The 14,061-nt window shown below is 40.0% G+C and overlaps 1 protein-coding gene across 2 annotated transcripts; it reads right to left on the bottom strand.

The window, feature by feature from the left end:
- Window positions 1–434: 434 nt before the first annotated feature.
- DYNLRB2 (dynein light chain roadblock-type 2) lies at window positions 435–10,836 on the bottom strand. 2 transcript variants are annotated; one of them, XM_077831007.1, is made up of 4 exons: window positions 10,754–10,836; window positions 10,085–10,160; window positions 3,040–3,207; window positions 435–914 (listed from the first exon to the last, which is right to left on the bottom strand). In XM_077831007.1, exons 1-4 carry the CDS (start codon window positions 10,754–10,756, stop codon window positions 871–873), a joined length of 291 nt encoding a protein of 96 aa, XP_077687133.1. In that variant the 5' UTR covers window positions 10,757–10,836; the 3' UTR covers window positions 435–870. The 2 variants fall into 2 exon arrangements, with proteins under 2 accessions (XP_077687133.1, XP_077687134.1); XM_077831008.1 differs by lacking the exon at window positions 10,754–10,836 and adding an exon at window positions 8,722–8,782 and having other exon boundaries at window positions 10,085–10,149.
- Window positions 10,837–14,061: the final 3,225 nt, after the last annotated feature.

Below are 14,061 nucleotides of genomic sequence, written 5' to 3'. Positions count from 1 at the left end.
AGTGTCTGATTTAAAACAACGTTCTGAACAGGTTTCCAATTTTGGACAGAACTGCAAGATCTGTGGCAGTGCTGCAAAATGTACTGGAAAAAATGGCTCAGTGTATTCAGTACATGCTGGATCTGAAGGTGGACACATCTGAGTGTTTTATCAAGAGTTTTGATTTTACTTAGAGGCACTATTTAGAATGGCCAGTAAACACAAATTAACAACAGTTTTGCATTAATTTAAGGTGGAAGGGCCCTTCTCTCCATCTGGACCTTTCTTCAGCATTAGCTTTAAAATATTTAACTAAAGCTGTTGTGATTCATTTGTTCATTAGAAACTGAAGGGTACTTAAGACAGCATAAGGTGGAAGTAAATCTAATTCTTTAGAATGATCAAAATGCAGAAGTTACAGAGGCAGAACACAGTCCTCTTTACTCCAATGGAACTGAGAGGAGTAACACTATTTAATCCTGTATTCTTGAGTTTACATGGGCACAGTTACAAGTACATACACAAGTTACTAATTTAAATGAAATGTGATTCCTGCTTTAAAAAAAAAAATCTGAACTTGTGATGTAAAAGAGAATTCTTTCGTTATAAGAATTAGCCAGAAAATCCATTAACAAAAGTTTTTTTAAACATTTTGTTCTATTGTGGCTCTTCTGAATATTTATCTACACATACAATGTTTGTTTTGCTCAAGCATAAGTTAAAGTACAGCTACAACTGAGAATATTAGCTTGGAAAAGTTTCAGCAATGACAAGTTACATACATTAAGTAAGAACTCAGTGGTATGTTTAAAATTAAATATCAATAAAGGATTATTAATTACTTTAAAAAGTACAGCTGCATCAGTGTCTCAAAATATTGTTGCAGCAAATCTATTCACATGGATTCTGAATAACAATCAGAAGATACTCCTTATCTGTGAAGAGATACAAGAATATTTTAATCAAAATCATCGAGAAAAGAGAACATTTAAGTTAAAATATTACAGAAATATTAACGTCTACTGGTTTACTAGTAGTTTGCCCTGATTGATTTCTTTATTTCTGTTAAGATAGGAATAAATCAAACTTTTGCATTTAAACCCTAAAACATGCTTGACAAAAATGATTTCAGTCTTTTACTATTAACTGTCGACTAATTGCTATCACTTAAAGTAATAGGGCCCAATTCTGCTAATACTGGTTTTACACAAATGTAACTGCATTGTCTTCACTGGAGTTATTTATGAGTTCTAGTAGGAACAGTGAGATCAGTGGCATCAGTGCAGCCACTTTGCACTGTGCTGCTGGTGGAATCTGATGACAGAATCAGTATATCTGGCATTGTAAGGATTACTTCAGGGAAAGGGTATTATGGTGGGACAAGTATAGTGAATCCAATGCCACCTCCCTCCCTACTGACATTAGGGGCATAGTTGGGTCTTCTTGATACCCTACACATTCTCATCTGATATTTTTTTACCCATTGGAGTTGTTGGCAGCCAGCATAATATATGATGGGGTACCAGTCTAGCACGCCCCCAAAAATCACAGCACCTTTGCACTCCCCATCCTGGCTGCCTCAATTTGTAGTGTATGCTCCTTGGCCATAGCTAAGAATCTGGCCCCTTATCCATATTAATTAGGGGAAACAACCCAAAGCAAATACAAAATATTTGTACTTAAGATGAACAAGACAAATACATAAGTTTCTCTTATTGACAAGTAAGTAATTCAATCGTAATTGTTATATTAATGGTGCTAATACCACCTGTCTGATCCATTACCTGCTATATTGTAAAAGAAACCCTCTTATGAGCAATGAGAAGCTTGGTACATACAGTACAGTATCAAGTGAAAAATCTGTTCTTAGAAACAACAATCGATGGATGATCATTAGTTGTTTGTTTGGTATTTGTTGTGAAAAAAAGTGAACACGTTTGCCATGTTTACTAAAAGCTTATTAGCTCCAATAAGAGTGTTGAAAATAAGATGTATGAGGTGACTGTCCCATTCTACTGAGCATTGGTGAAGCTTCCACTATAGTACTGTGTCCAGTTCTGAGCACCACAGCTTAGAAAGATGTGAACAAATTGAAGAAAGTCCAGGGGAAAGAAAAAAAATCATAAATTGTTTAGAAAATCTGACCTACGAGGCAAGGTTAAAATTGGTCATGTTTAGGCGTGAGCAAAGAAGACTGAGGGGAGAACTGATAAGTCTTCAAAATGTGTTAAAGGTTGTTATAAAGGGAAGAATCAGTGATATTTATCCATGTCCACTGAAGATAGGACAGAAGTAATGGGCTTAATTTGCAGCCAGGGAGATTTAGGTTAGCTACTAGGAAAAACTATATAATTATAAGGGTAGTTAAGCTCTGGAATAGACTTCCAAGGGAGGTATGGGAATCCCAGTCAGTGGAGGTTTTTAAGAACAGGTTGGACAAACAGTTGTCAGGGATACTTGGTCCAGCCTAAGTGCAGGAGGCTAGACTTGATGACTTCTTAAGGTCCCTTCCAGCACTACATTTCTGTAAGATCTGGTCTTATCTTCTTGCCTCAAGTCTTGTATACTATAATTCTTATGCATCAAGATACTAGTGTAGCTGTCTATGTAGACAATAGAAGTGAACAATATTGTGTGCATCCTATCCAAATGTAAAGGACTTAGAGCAAAAGCAAGACGTTATGTCTTATATTTTTGTTTTCATATATTATATACATGTTCTACAGTAGCTTTGTGCATTGAGAAACACACAAAATTTTAACAATATTTTAGGAATAGAAATCTTAAATTACCTGGAAAAACAACAAGGAGCACTTGTGGCACTTTAGAGACTAACATTTATTTGGGCATAAACTTTTGTGGGCTAAAACCCACTTCATCAGATGCATGGAGTGGAAAATACAGAAGGAAGTATTTTCCACTCCATGCATCTGATGAAATAGGTTTTAGCCCACAAAAGCTTATGCCCAAATAAATTTGTTAGTCTCTAAGGTGCCACAAGTACTCCTCATTGTTTTTGCTGATACAGACTAACACGGCTACCACTCTGAAATAAATTACCTGGGGCTACCATGATTTCATGTTTCTTTGATCTGATCCGAAGAAAAGTTAGATCGTTCTGAGGATCTATATCTCTCACTGTGCTCCTCGCTTTCATTGTGAGCTGATGAAGAAGACCTGCATATTGTACTGTTGTAGAGTTATCTAGGGTTGTTCTGATTGGAATTCCTGCAAACAAACAGGCACATTAAAGCAATTTTATTATTAAAATCTTTTACTGTCTGTCACATTAACAAAGCGGCAAACAGAACAAGATAGATTTTTTTCCATTATATTTTAGGTTTTATATTGGAAAGGAAAAACAGCTACATTGCTTAATACTAATACATAAGGCTACAATTTTTTTTTTTTTTTTTTTACAGAGGTTGCGGAAGTCACAGAATCTGTGACTTCCAACGACCTCTGTGAATTTAGCCCCAGCGGCCTGCGGTGGTGGGGAACTGCGGGGTACCTCTGCTGCCTGGTGGGGGGTACCCGAGAGCTCTGAGCAATGCGGGCATCAGGGGGACCCTGAAAGCTCCCGGTCGCTGTGGACAGTGCCCCCCCACCCCCGGGAGCTCAGAGCGGGACCCTGCAGCTGCCCAGCCTCTGTGGGACTGTGTGGACCCCGCAGTTGAGCTCCCTGTTTTGTCATGGATATTTTTAGTCAAAGTCAGGGACAGGTCACTGGCTTCGTGATTTTTTTTTTTTTAGTCAGCCTGTGACCTGTCCCTGACTGACTAAAAATAACTGTGACAAAAGATTAGCCTTACTAATATATACAGCCAAATTTCTAAAAGGATCTCTGAACCTGAAGTCAATGGCAGTAGGATGTCTAGGAGCTTCTGAAAAATCTCACTAGGTGTCTGTCTACATCTTTAGACACCAAAATACCTTTAAAAATCTAGCTTGTAGTACTTACAAGTTTCATTGATTCATCTGTTTAAGATTACATTAAATGTTGCTGCTTTTTACATATTTCCACTATGTGTATTTTAAATACAACCATCTAACAATCATTTTAGCCAACTGTATTTAGTAAGCATTTTACATGTTTAATCATGGAATATGATTATAAATTTCGAATCTCTGTCAAATACCAAAGGAAACTGTAAAATGGTGTATTTGCATTTGGTGAGCATATTGCACCTTCTAGAACAGCTCTTTTAAAATTGCAATACAACATGCTGATAATAGATAATCCACATTATATGGATCCAAAATATGATGAATGGTTGACAATATATGGATCCAGGCTTCTACTAAAAGTCTGGCAATGTAACATCAACATCCATTTTGATGAATTAACTGTAATCTTCTGTCAAATAATAATTTCCATATTGATAGACTATGCAGTCAGAACAAAAGATGTCGTCTTTACAATTATGGTTTAACTGCAAAACTCAAAACTATTAGGGCTTAATATTTTTGCTTCACTTATAAAAGCTACCTTGCTTTTGGACTGATTACAGAGGCACGACGTTACAAGCCCGTGAGACAATATTCCCTATTTACACACTGATGATGGTACAGCTCCTAAATAATGGGTAGAATTTTGCATATCCCAATGCCACAAAACATTTTGACATTGTAAATAATCTAGAAAGGAGCAACTAAAATTTAAGAGGCAGGAGTGATTGATTTGAGGAAAGATTAAAAATATGAACATTGTAAATTTTGGCTAAAAAAGTATTGAAGGAATACAACAACTTTCAAATATATTTGAAGGGCAATATATGAAGAAAGAAGTGAAATACAAAAGGGAATAATGGGATGAAAGTGATCAAGGGAACACGGAGAACAACTATTTGGAAAAAGTTCCTAAGAACTTAAACTATTCCATAATCTCTTTAGAAAAGCATTATTTGAGCAACTTAAACCCAAAATGCTCTCAATTTTTGATTATCCTGTTCAAGGATAATCGTTCACTGCAAGGGGATACAACCAGATGACCTAATAAATATATTCTGTCTCTCATATCTATGAAACCTTAGTATGTTGAAACTGAACTCAGGCAAATTTGGAAATAGGGATTTAATAAGGACAAAGACAGGTGCTCCCAGGCACTACATTAGTGAGAGAACATCTGCATAATCACATATTGTCACTTAATAATCACAACCGTCACTTAAAAAGCAGCAATGGATAAAAATATCAAGTTTATATGATCTCGAAACCCAATGACCATTCCAACAAACTCAGCATCTTTAATAAAATCTGTCAGCCTCTAAAGGTGTAAATAAAGTGAAATGTCTGGCCACAAATAACTTGAAAATTAATGGTTGACATTAGTGACTTCCCTAGATTAAAAGGAACTGATGCTCAGTTTGTGGGACAAACTGGAAATTAACAGAGAAACCACCAAGGCAGACAATTTTTAAACTAGTGATCTTATATGTGTGAAAGACAGAATCAATCTGGAAACATTTTCAATTCAAACAATTGAATACAGCTCTATCAGGTGTAACAAACTGTACTCTTTTCTTAAATTAACTCTACTACATATTATTTTAACAGGATGTTCAATGTTATGTGCTTGTTTCAGGAATGTTATCACCATTTTATTTACATTGTTAACCACTTTAAAAAAAGGATTAAAACAGTTTGTTTAAATATAGACACTTTAATCTCTTTAGAAAAATGTAGACACCTGGCAAAAATAAAATAAAAAATAAAGTGGCTATTGGACCACCAATTCAAATTGGCCTTCTGACTTCAAATACTGACATCTTTAAAATAAATATAGTCCTTTTTCATGTCCCTGGATGGAAAGGAACAGATTTTCAAACAAGTTAGTCACACAAATATTGTGTGACTAACTTGTTTGAAAATCTGTTCCTTTCCATCCAGGGACATGAAAAATGACTGTATATTTATTTTAAAGAAGTACATTTAATTTGTGTGGGCAAATTTTCAGGTAACTGTACATGCAAATGGTGATTCTGGACAGTTGGGGAACCAGTTACACAAATCAGGCATGCAGTCACGCACCTGACTTTCTTGAAAGGCAGTGGCCTGGTCACTCTAGCTTTCTCGTATCTTGGATATGCCCACGGTTTAAGAGCAAGTTTCTTATATTTGTCCCCAGTATAAGTGGATGCAACATCTCTGAAGCAAATGCACATGTCCTAGAAGATCCTTGACTGACTTGGCCTGAAAAGATTCTAGAGGGAGGTGAGGAGATAGCAGTTGGAACAGAACACAGGGAGGACCTCCTGCTCAGCTGTCAGGGCCCCAGTGGGTCAAACCAGACATATAAAAGGTTCTGACCTGCCTGTGCAAGGAAACGGAGGCTCAAGAACAGAAATCTGATGATGATTGTACTCTGTTCATCTTTAAAGATACTACAACCAGGATAACCTCTAAACAATGACATAAGAGCCTGCCTAAAAGTGTAAAAAGAAAAGGAGTACTTGTGGCACCTTAGAGACTAACCAATTTATTTGAGCATAAGCTTTCGTGAGCTACAGCTCACTTCATCGGATGCATACTATGGAAAGTGTAGAAGATCTTACTATATACACACACAAAGCATGAAAAAATACCTCCTCCCACCCCACTCTCCTGCTGGTAATAGCTTATCTAAAGTGATCACTCTCCTTACAATGTGTATGATAATCAAGTTGGGCCATTTCTTGACATCTGATTTGTGTCCATTTACTCTTTTACGTAGAGACTGTCCAGTTTGACCAATGTACATGGCAGAGGGGCATTGCTGGCACGTGATGGCATATATCACATTGGTGGATGTGCAGGTGAACGAGCCTCTGATAGTGTGGCTGATGTGATTAGGCCCTGTGATGGTGTCCCCTGAATAGATATGTGGGCACAGTTGGCAACGGGCTTTGTTGCAAGGATAGATTCCTGGGTTAGTGGTTCTGTTGTGTGGTATGTGGCTGCTGGTGAGTATTTGCTTCAGGTTGGGGGGCTGTCTGTAGGCAAGGACTGGCCTGTCTCCCAAGATTTGTGAGAGTGTTCGGTCATCCTTCAGGATAGGTTGTAGATCCTTAATAATGCGTTGGAGTGGTTTTAGTTGGGGGCTGAAGGTGACGGCTAGTGGCGTTCTGTTATTTTCTTTGTTAGGCCTGTCCTGTAGTAGGTGACTTCTGGGAACTCTTCTGGCTCTATCAATCTGTTTCTTCACTTCCGCAGGTGGGTATTGTAGTTGTAAGATGCTTGATAGAGATCTTGTAGGTGTTTGTCTCTGTCTGAGGGGTTGGAGCAAATGCGGTTGTATCGTAGAGCTTGGCTGTAGACGATGGATCGTGTGGTGTGGTCCGGCTTTCACAAATCAGATGTCAAGAATTATAACATTCATCAACCAGTAGGAGAACACTTCAATCTCTCTGGTCACGCGATTACAGACATGAAAGTCGCTATTTTACAACAAAAAAACTTCAAATCCAGACTCCAGCGAGAAACTGCTGAATTGGAATTCATTTGCAAATTGGATACAATTAACTTAGGCTTGAATAGAGACTGGGAGTGGCTTAATCATTATGCAAGGTAGCCTATTTCCCCTTGTTTTTTCCTACCTCCCCCCCCCGACGTTCTTGTTAAACCCTGGATTTGTGCTGGAAATGGCCCACCTTGATTATCATACACAATGTAAGGAGAGTGGTGCCTTTGGATAAGCTATTACCAGCAGGAGAGTGAGTTTGTGTGTGCGCGGGGGGTGGGGGGTGGGTGAGAAAACCTGGATTTGTGTTGGAAATGGCCCACCTTGATTATCATACACATTGTAAGGAGAGTGATCACTTTAGATAAGCTATTACCAGCAGGAGAGTGGGGTGGGAGGAGGTATTTTTTCATGCTTTGTGTGTGTATATAATAAGCTCTTCTACACTTTCCATAGTATGCATCCGATGAAGTGAGCTGTAGCTCACGAAAGCTTATGCTCAAATAAATTGGTTAGTCTCTAAGGTGCCACAAGTACTCCTTTTCTTTTTTCGAATACAGACTAACACGGCTGTTACTCTGAAACCTGCCTAAAAGTGTAGGTGAAGATGGAGGTGCATTAGCAGATCTGTGAGAGAAAGCATACTGTACTTTTATTATGTCAATGAACCTGTGCTGAGAAATGTGCTTTCTTTCATGCAAACAAGTGTCACAATATTTAAAAAGACAAAGTAGAAACTCAAATTTCCATAATCTGAATAAAGAAAACATTCTTCCTCTAAAAATTTAAGACAACAAAAATGAGAAAAATATTGTTTGCATAAAGTAGGCAACATTTTAAGCATCACTGCTCTTGACATTAACAAAGTTTTAAAAATACTGGCGTTATTTTCCTATTCAAATATTACAGATTGATGTTTCATTTGTTCTTCTACAAGAAGAAAAAACTAAAACAATCAATTAACAATCTCCAAATTCCAAACACTGATCAGTGATTCTTCCATCACCATTTAAATGGTTGGTTTTGTCCATAGTTTAAGTGTGCAAATTAGTCACGGCATAATTGCTCACTGGACCAAGTCACATACTATTATTTTTAAACAATTGTCCTAAAACCAAGTTGTACCATCAAGCGAGTAAACAACAGTTAATAGAAAGACACAAATATGAATGGGCACAATACAATTCTTCAATTACTGTTAATGTCAGTGCACAAATTTCTCTTTTGACCTGCAACAGCTATTCTGTGACCCGGTGAACCATTTTTGACCTGGCCAGGCATGTAAATTAATTATCTAGACTTACCAACCTCTGAAAGAACACTTATAATTCCCTCTTGGTTTTTCTCCCTTCTGTTGTTGAACTGCTACTAGGACAACAGATAGATACTGGGTTTATTTGGATTGTGAAAGTGATAAGGGATTGTCAGAGCTTTACCACAATATATGCAACTATTTAATGCAGTGTTTTTACTGGGGGGAAGAGGGGAGAGGAGAGATTAGAATAAAAATATTCTGGGTCAGAACCTTGGCCCCACAAACAGGCTTAAGTGAACAACTGGGGATTCCTCCAGGAGCACAGGACTGACATATTTGACTACATGCCACGCCCCATTCATCCCAACTTGCAGCCCTCTACTTAAGGGTTATGGCCAAGGGCCAGGTGGCATAACACAGGAGTCACTATTTCCACCAAATCCCTGATGACCCCAGGAGACACTTGAAGACCTCTGAAATGGCTGAAGTTAGAGCAGCCCGGAGGCTGTTGCCCAGCAGGCTAAGCCTAAATTTTGGCTGTGGGATATTTTTCTCCCAGTGTTTTTGTTTTTTTTCTGTGGGGGTGGGGGAGAATGGGGAGAAAGTGAGTTTCTAATCGAGTTGGTATGAAACAGAGGAATGATTCTAGGACGGGCTGTATACTCCTCTTCACCTTCTGAGCTATGCAAAGGGTCAACCATCCAGTACTGTAAGTCTGGCCTTTCAACTCTACATCATATGGTTGAATTTTGCTAACCCACATTTGGCTAAACAGCACACTTTAAAAAGCCATGTAAAAATGGTGGTCTCTGACCAACTCTCAGCAAGACTTAATGGCAGATGCTGTAGCAAGGTCTCAGACTATAATTATTAAATTTCTCAGATCTGAAGAAAAGATCTGTGCAAGCTCGAAAGCTTCTCCAATAAAAGCTACTATCTTACCCACCTCATCTCTCTAATATCCTGGGACCAACACAGCAATAACAACACATATATTAATATTTACTAGCAGACTACGAAGTATTATAAAAATAGAACTACAGTTGACAAAAACAACAAAATGTGATGCATTTTTAACAATTGTTTCTCCACTTAATTCCTAATTCACAAAATTCCAGAATTTGCCATGTTTCTAGCTTTCAGTATCTTGAATTAAAGAAGCTGCAGCATATTAAAAATATAAGGTCAGATTTACAGAACTGTGTGCATTTTTGCTGCACAAATCAAGGTCTGCATGCATCAGTTTTGAGTGTGCATTTTTGAAAGTTTAACCTATAATGATTACATTTTTGCAAAATATTGTAAAGTGGTTACATTGTTTAATAACACAGGATATATTGCAATGATGTAAGTGGTTACATCCAGTGCCTCTATGAAGTTTATTTTTGGATTTATAAATGCAGTATATTTACCTTCTGCATTTACAACAATAGTTCCAATAACCCCTTTGTGTGCCTGAATCCTCTTTAGCGTTTCCTCTACTTCTGCCTATAAAAAAAAAATGAAATCACAGAAGTAAAGAAAATTAACAGTCTTATACTCAGCTGTGTCCCAGCCCTCTCATCAAAATGTGTGTATGTGAGGGTATCCCTCCCCGCCCCTCATTTACACCCATGTGAGGACTGACTATGCCTCTTGGTTTTCATCCCTGCAGAAAAGTGCTGCTTGCCAAAACAGGAGGATGTGCCCAGCAGCATTTACCTAGGCAGCGGCTAGAGAGGAGCAGGCAGGCAGCATCCCACTGCAGGTGCCCTTCAGGGGCAATGGCATCCGAAAGGGGCTCTAGTTTGGCAGAGGGGTCAGGTACCACAGACTCAGTGGGGCTTTCCTCACCCACAGGAAGGGGATCTAGGAGTGCACGCCCCATGGGGAAATGGAGAAAAAAGACCGCTCCGCGCTGTGTAACAGTGTGTGTGCCGATGGCCGCTGTACCCCGCAAAGTGCTGCCTAGTGACCCCCTCCCCCCCGAGCGCTGCCCAGTGCTCCCCCCACAGTGCTGCTCAGTGCCTCCCACGCCCCCTGAAACTGCGGCTGCCCAGCGCCCCCCATGCACCGCTCCCCCCGGGGGGAGGCCCCGTTACCATGGCCAGGGACGCGCAGGAGGAGTCACCAGCGTGAGACCTAGACTCCCTCCTCGCAACGGTTGCTATGGGGCTGGCCCGGAAGTGCGGCTGGGAGCGGAAGTGGGGGAGCTGCGGGGTGGAGGAGGAGGAGGAACAGCCCCGCCCCCTGCCCGCTCCGCGCCAACCCGCTCCCAGGCTAGCGCCAGAGGCGGGGCTCTGGCACGTCCCTGGCAACCGCCCCCTTCCCCCAACAAACAAACTAACAAACCCCATTACTCCAAACACAAACCAGGATCAGGATGTCCGCAAACAAACCCAGCCACATAACAAAACAAACACACCCAACCAACTCAGAGAAAAGTCCCCCCCCCCCAACCCAACCAAAAACCACCCCCAGCATCCTCCCAAACAAACCCAACCAAAAACCACCCCCAGCACCCTCCCAAACAAACCCAACAAATACCACCACCAAAAACCCAGTACAGAACAACAACAAAATCAACCCTCTCCCCACCATCCATTCCGAAAAACCAACCAAGCAAAAGCAGAACAATCAAACCAAATAAAAAAACCAACCCACCAAAAAAAGTTTGTTGCTATTCTGCAGTTGGTGGGTCCTTTATTTAAGTCTACTTCATTTTGAAACTTATTAGTGAGTGAATTAAAATAACACCTGTGTATAGTGCTGTTGTATTAGCTAGGACAGCCCCACATGTTGAAGTTATAATTTTAATTTCCCCAAATATGGGGCCATATTTCTGTCTCTTACACCAGCGTAGATCAGGATAATCAGATTGATGGAGTTGCTGTGGATTTACACTCCTGTAATTGATTTCTGGATATGCACAGGACTGGGTTCTTTGGAGTGACTGGAGTTATGTCTGACAGTATGATATGCATTTTATTTGTAAACAAAAAGAATTAATTTTTCTGCAAAATGTTTAATTCAGACCTGCCAACTATGAAATCTGCAAAGATGCACCCAGTTTTCACATAATAGAAAGTACAATGTTCTGAATCCTTGGAATTGAGATATCCCTTCAAAGATTTCCCCATTTTTAAACAATTGGAAACACCGGTGCATGATTATTGAATCTAGCTGGAACATCTGGCTGGCAACTTTTTATGAGCACAGTTCTGTAGATGTTTTTGAATGAGAAGGTATGTATTACATTTCCTGGGTCTAATGCTGCAAAACCTTATTTTCAGGAATGATCCTTTCTCACGCAGTCCCATTGCAGTCAATGGGGGTTGAAGGATCACATCCTATGTGTAAGATACTAATGGGCTTTCATGGGAAATTCTCTGCCCAGTGCCCATCCCAAATAACTGGGATTCAGTTGCAGAGATCTATGGAGGTAAGAATAAGGAATCCTCCAGTTTAGCTGCTACTCCATCTTCAATCGCTCTTGAATCCCTCCCTGCATGGGTATGGACTGTCTTTTTAAACTCTTTTTAAAACTATCAAATATTTCTTTGTAGGGAATCCTGCAAATGGAACTAATGTGACAGTAAGTGAGCAGCAGGTTTAATTGCAGAAGCATAATTTATGCCCAGCATTACAGTTTAAAATACACACCCTTTTAGAGGTAACATTTTCTGTGTCACTACGTAGTTCAAACCCCAAATTTTAGGTTTTTAATCTAGATATATAAAAACAAAAGAGCTAGCTTCCGGATTACTTTTTAAATCGTATTGAAAACAGCTTTTAAAAATGTCTACACTCCCCTGCTACTCAGTGATATATGTGCCATTCCACAGTATTGTAGTTACACCTGAAAACCAGGAACTGTCCGCAAACTAGGACCCCAACCTTGCAAATGCTTGCCCAAGTGCAATGGGGCATACAAACCCCACACCAGGCAGAAAGGGGTTAAAGAGCAACTAAGAGTTTAGGCAGCCCTGCACCTGCATAGCATGTCAGGCTTGGAGGAGGAGCCTTAAAAGGGAAACCCCCTTATTAGTGGGAAGGAGTATAAATCTCTCATTCTCAGCTCCCAGAGGAAGAGTGTGGTTGAGGATAAAGAGTGGTTGTAGGTAGCTAGACCTTCTTGAGTAGAAGGTGAGCCACCCCTGAATAGCTACCTTAGGACTTCTGTCAAACTTGAGCTGTAGCCTAGATGGCAGGAGGCTGATTGTGAAACAGAAAGTCTGTTACTAAACTTTTACTTTTGTTAGTTTGGTTTTCTTTCTCAAACCATCTTGCAGACTCCCTCTCTCAATCCAGGAAATGTTTGGGACTGTGGGGTTTTTTTTTTTTTTGGTTTTCTTTTGTTTGCTTCTGATACTGGGAATGGCCTAGAGACAGGCTGAGGGAGGAAGCAAGGGGGCTGAGGAAGCAGCTCTTAACTGCTTGCTACAGGTTCCCTGGCCTAGACCCACAGGGCGTATGGAGGTCCTCCACAGGCTCACAGACAAATAGATAGAAGGATTACTAAGCCCTTAGCCTGTCTGAAGATCTGGTGTGAGGTTGCAGGACTGTTGTTGCATTGGACCCTTTTTTACCTTAGGAGGGGTGGGATTGAATGTGATCAGTTGGAGGGCTGAGTCACAAGACAAACATGAACCATCTGGATGGCCATTTGGTGTGGGGAGGGCAAGAGAGAGGAAGACCCTACAATTCTGTGCCCAGTTTTGAGGGGGCATGCTGGCTGAGTCACTCTGTCACACCATGTGAGTAACTTTCAGTATTGCCCATCCTAAACATTCAAAAATCATGAGATTGTGGGTTGTTTTTATTTGTTTTTTATTATTAAGATACTTGGTCTCTTTATTTAATCTCTGACTTTTGCCCCGTAGGGAGCCCTTGTGTCACATTTACAGGCTTTTCTCTGTGACCATATGGTCCAGAAACTTTATATTCTTTAAAAAAGCTGCAGTTCTCATGTAATCCTATGTTCCCAGGAGGCGGGGCTTTATGTAAAACACTGTGTATTGTGAGATGTCTCATGACAAATGTACAAGACTTGGTAACATAAGTAACCCTATTGAAGGCAGGTCACTCAGGTGCATATGAGTTTGCAGGATTTAGAAATGAAAGTGATTAGTTGAGCTTATTTTCCAAACTGAGTTTAAAAAAAAAGGGGGAGGGGGGGAACGGACACAATCTATATGTTGAAAAGTAAACAAGTGTTTTAAAATAAACACTCTATTTTAATACTTAGGTACACCAGTATCAGGGTGAGGATTGTCCCCTATCCTCGGTGTGAATAACCCTGTCCTTTCAGAAGATCCATCCCTGTGGTGAAATATTTTCTCCATTGAAGTGATAAAACTCCAGTTGACTTCCATGGGGGCCAGGAATTCACCATTGGGCTTGGATTTTC

This window comes from Eretmochelys imbricata, chromosome 12, assembly GCF_965152235.1.
Source record: "Eretmochelys imbricata isolate rEreImb1 chromosome 12, rEreImb1.hap1, whole genome shotgun sequence".
NCBI lineage: Eukaryota > Metazoa > Chordata > Testudines > Cheloniidae > Eretmochelys > Eretmochelys imbricata.
The sequence above is the reverse complement of the archived record's forward strand: the minus strand, read 5'-3'. Positions and strand labels throughout refer to the sequence as shown.

Excerpts from the sequence above, each read along its gene's own strand:
- DYNLRB2 (XM_077831007.1), bottom strand. Across the intron at positions 3,208-10,084 it reads TATTGTTGTAAATGCAGAAG|GAATTCCAATCAGAACAACC; the intron begins GTAAATATACTG and ends GTTTGTTTGCAG. Across the intron at positions 915-3,039 it reads TGAAATCATGGTAGCCCCAG|ATAAGGAGTATCTTCTGATT; the intron begins GTAATTTATTTC and ends ATCTCTTCACAG.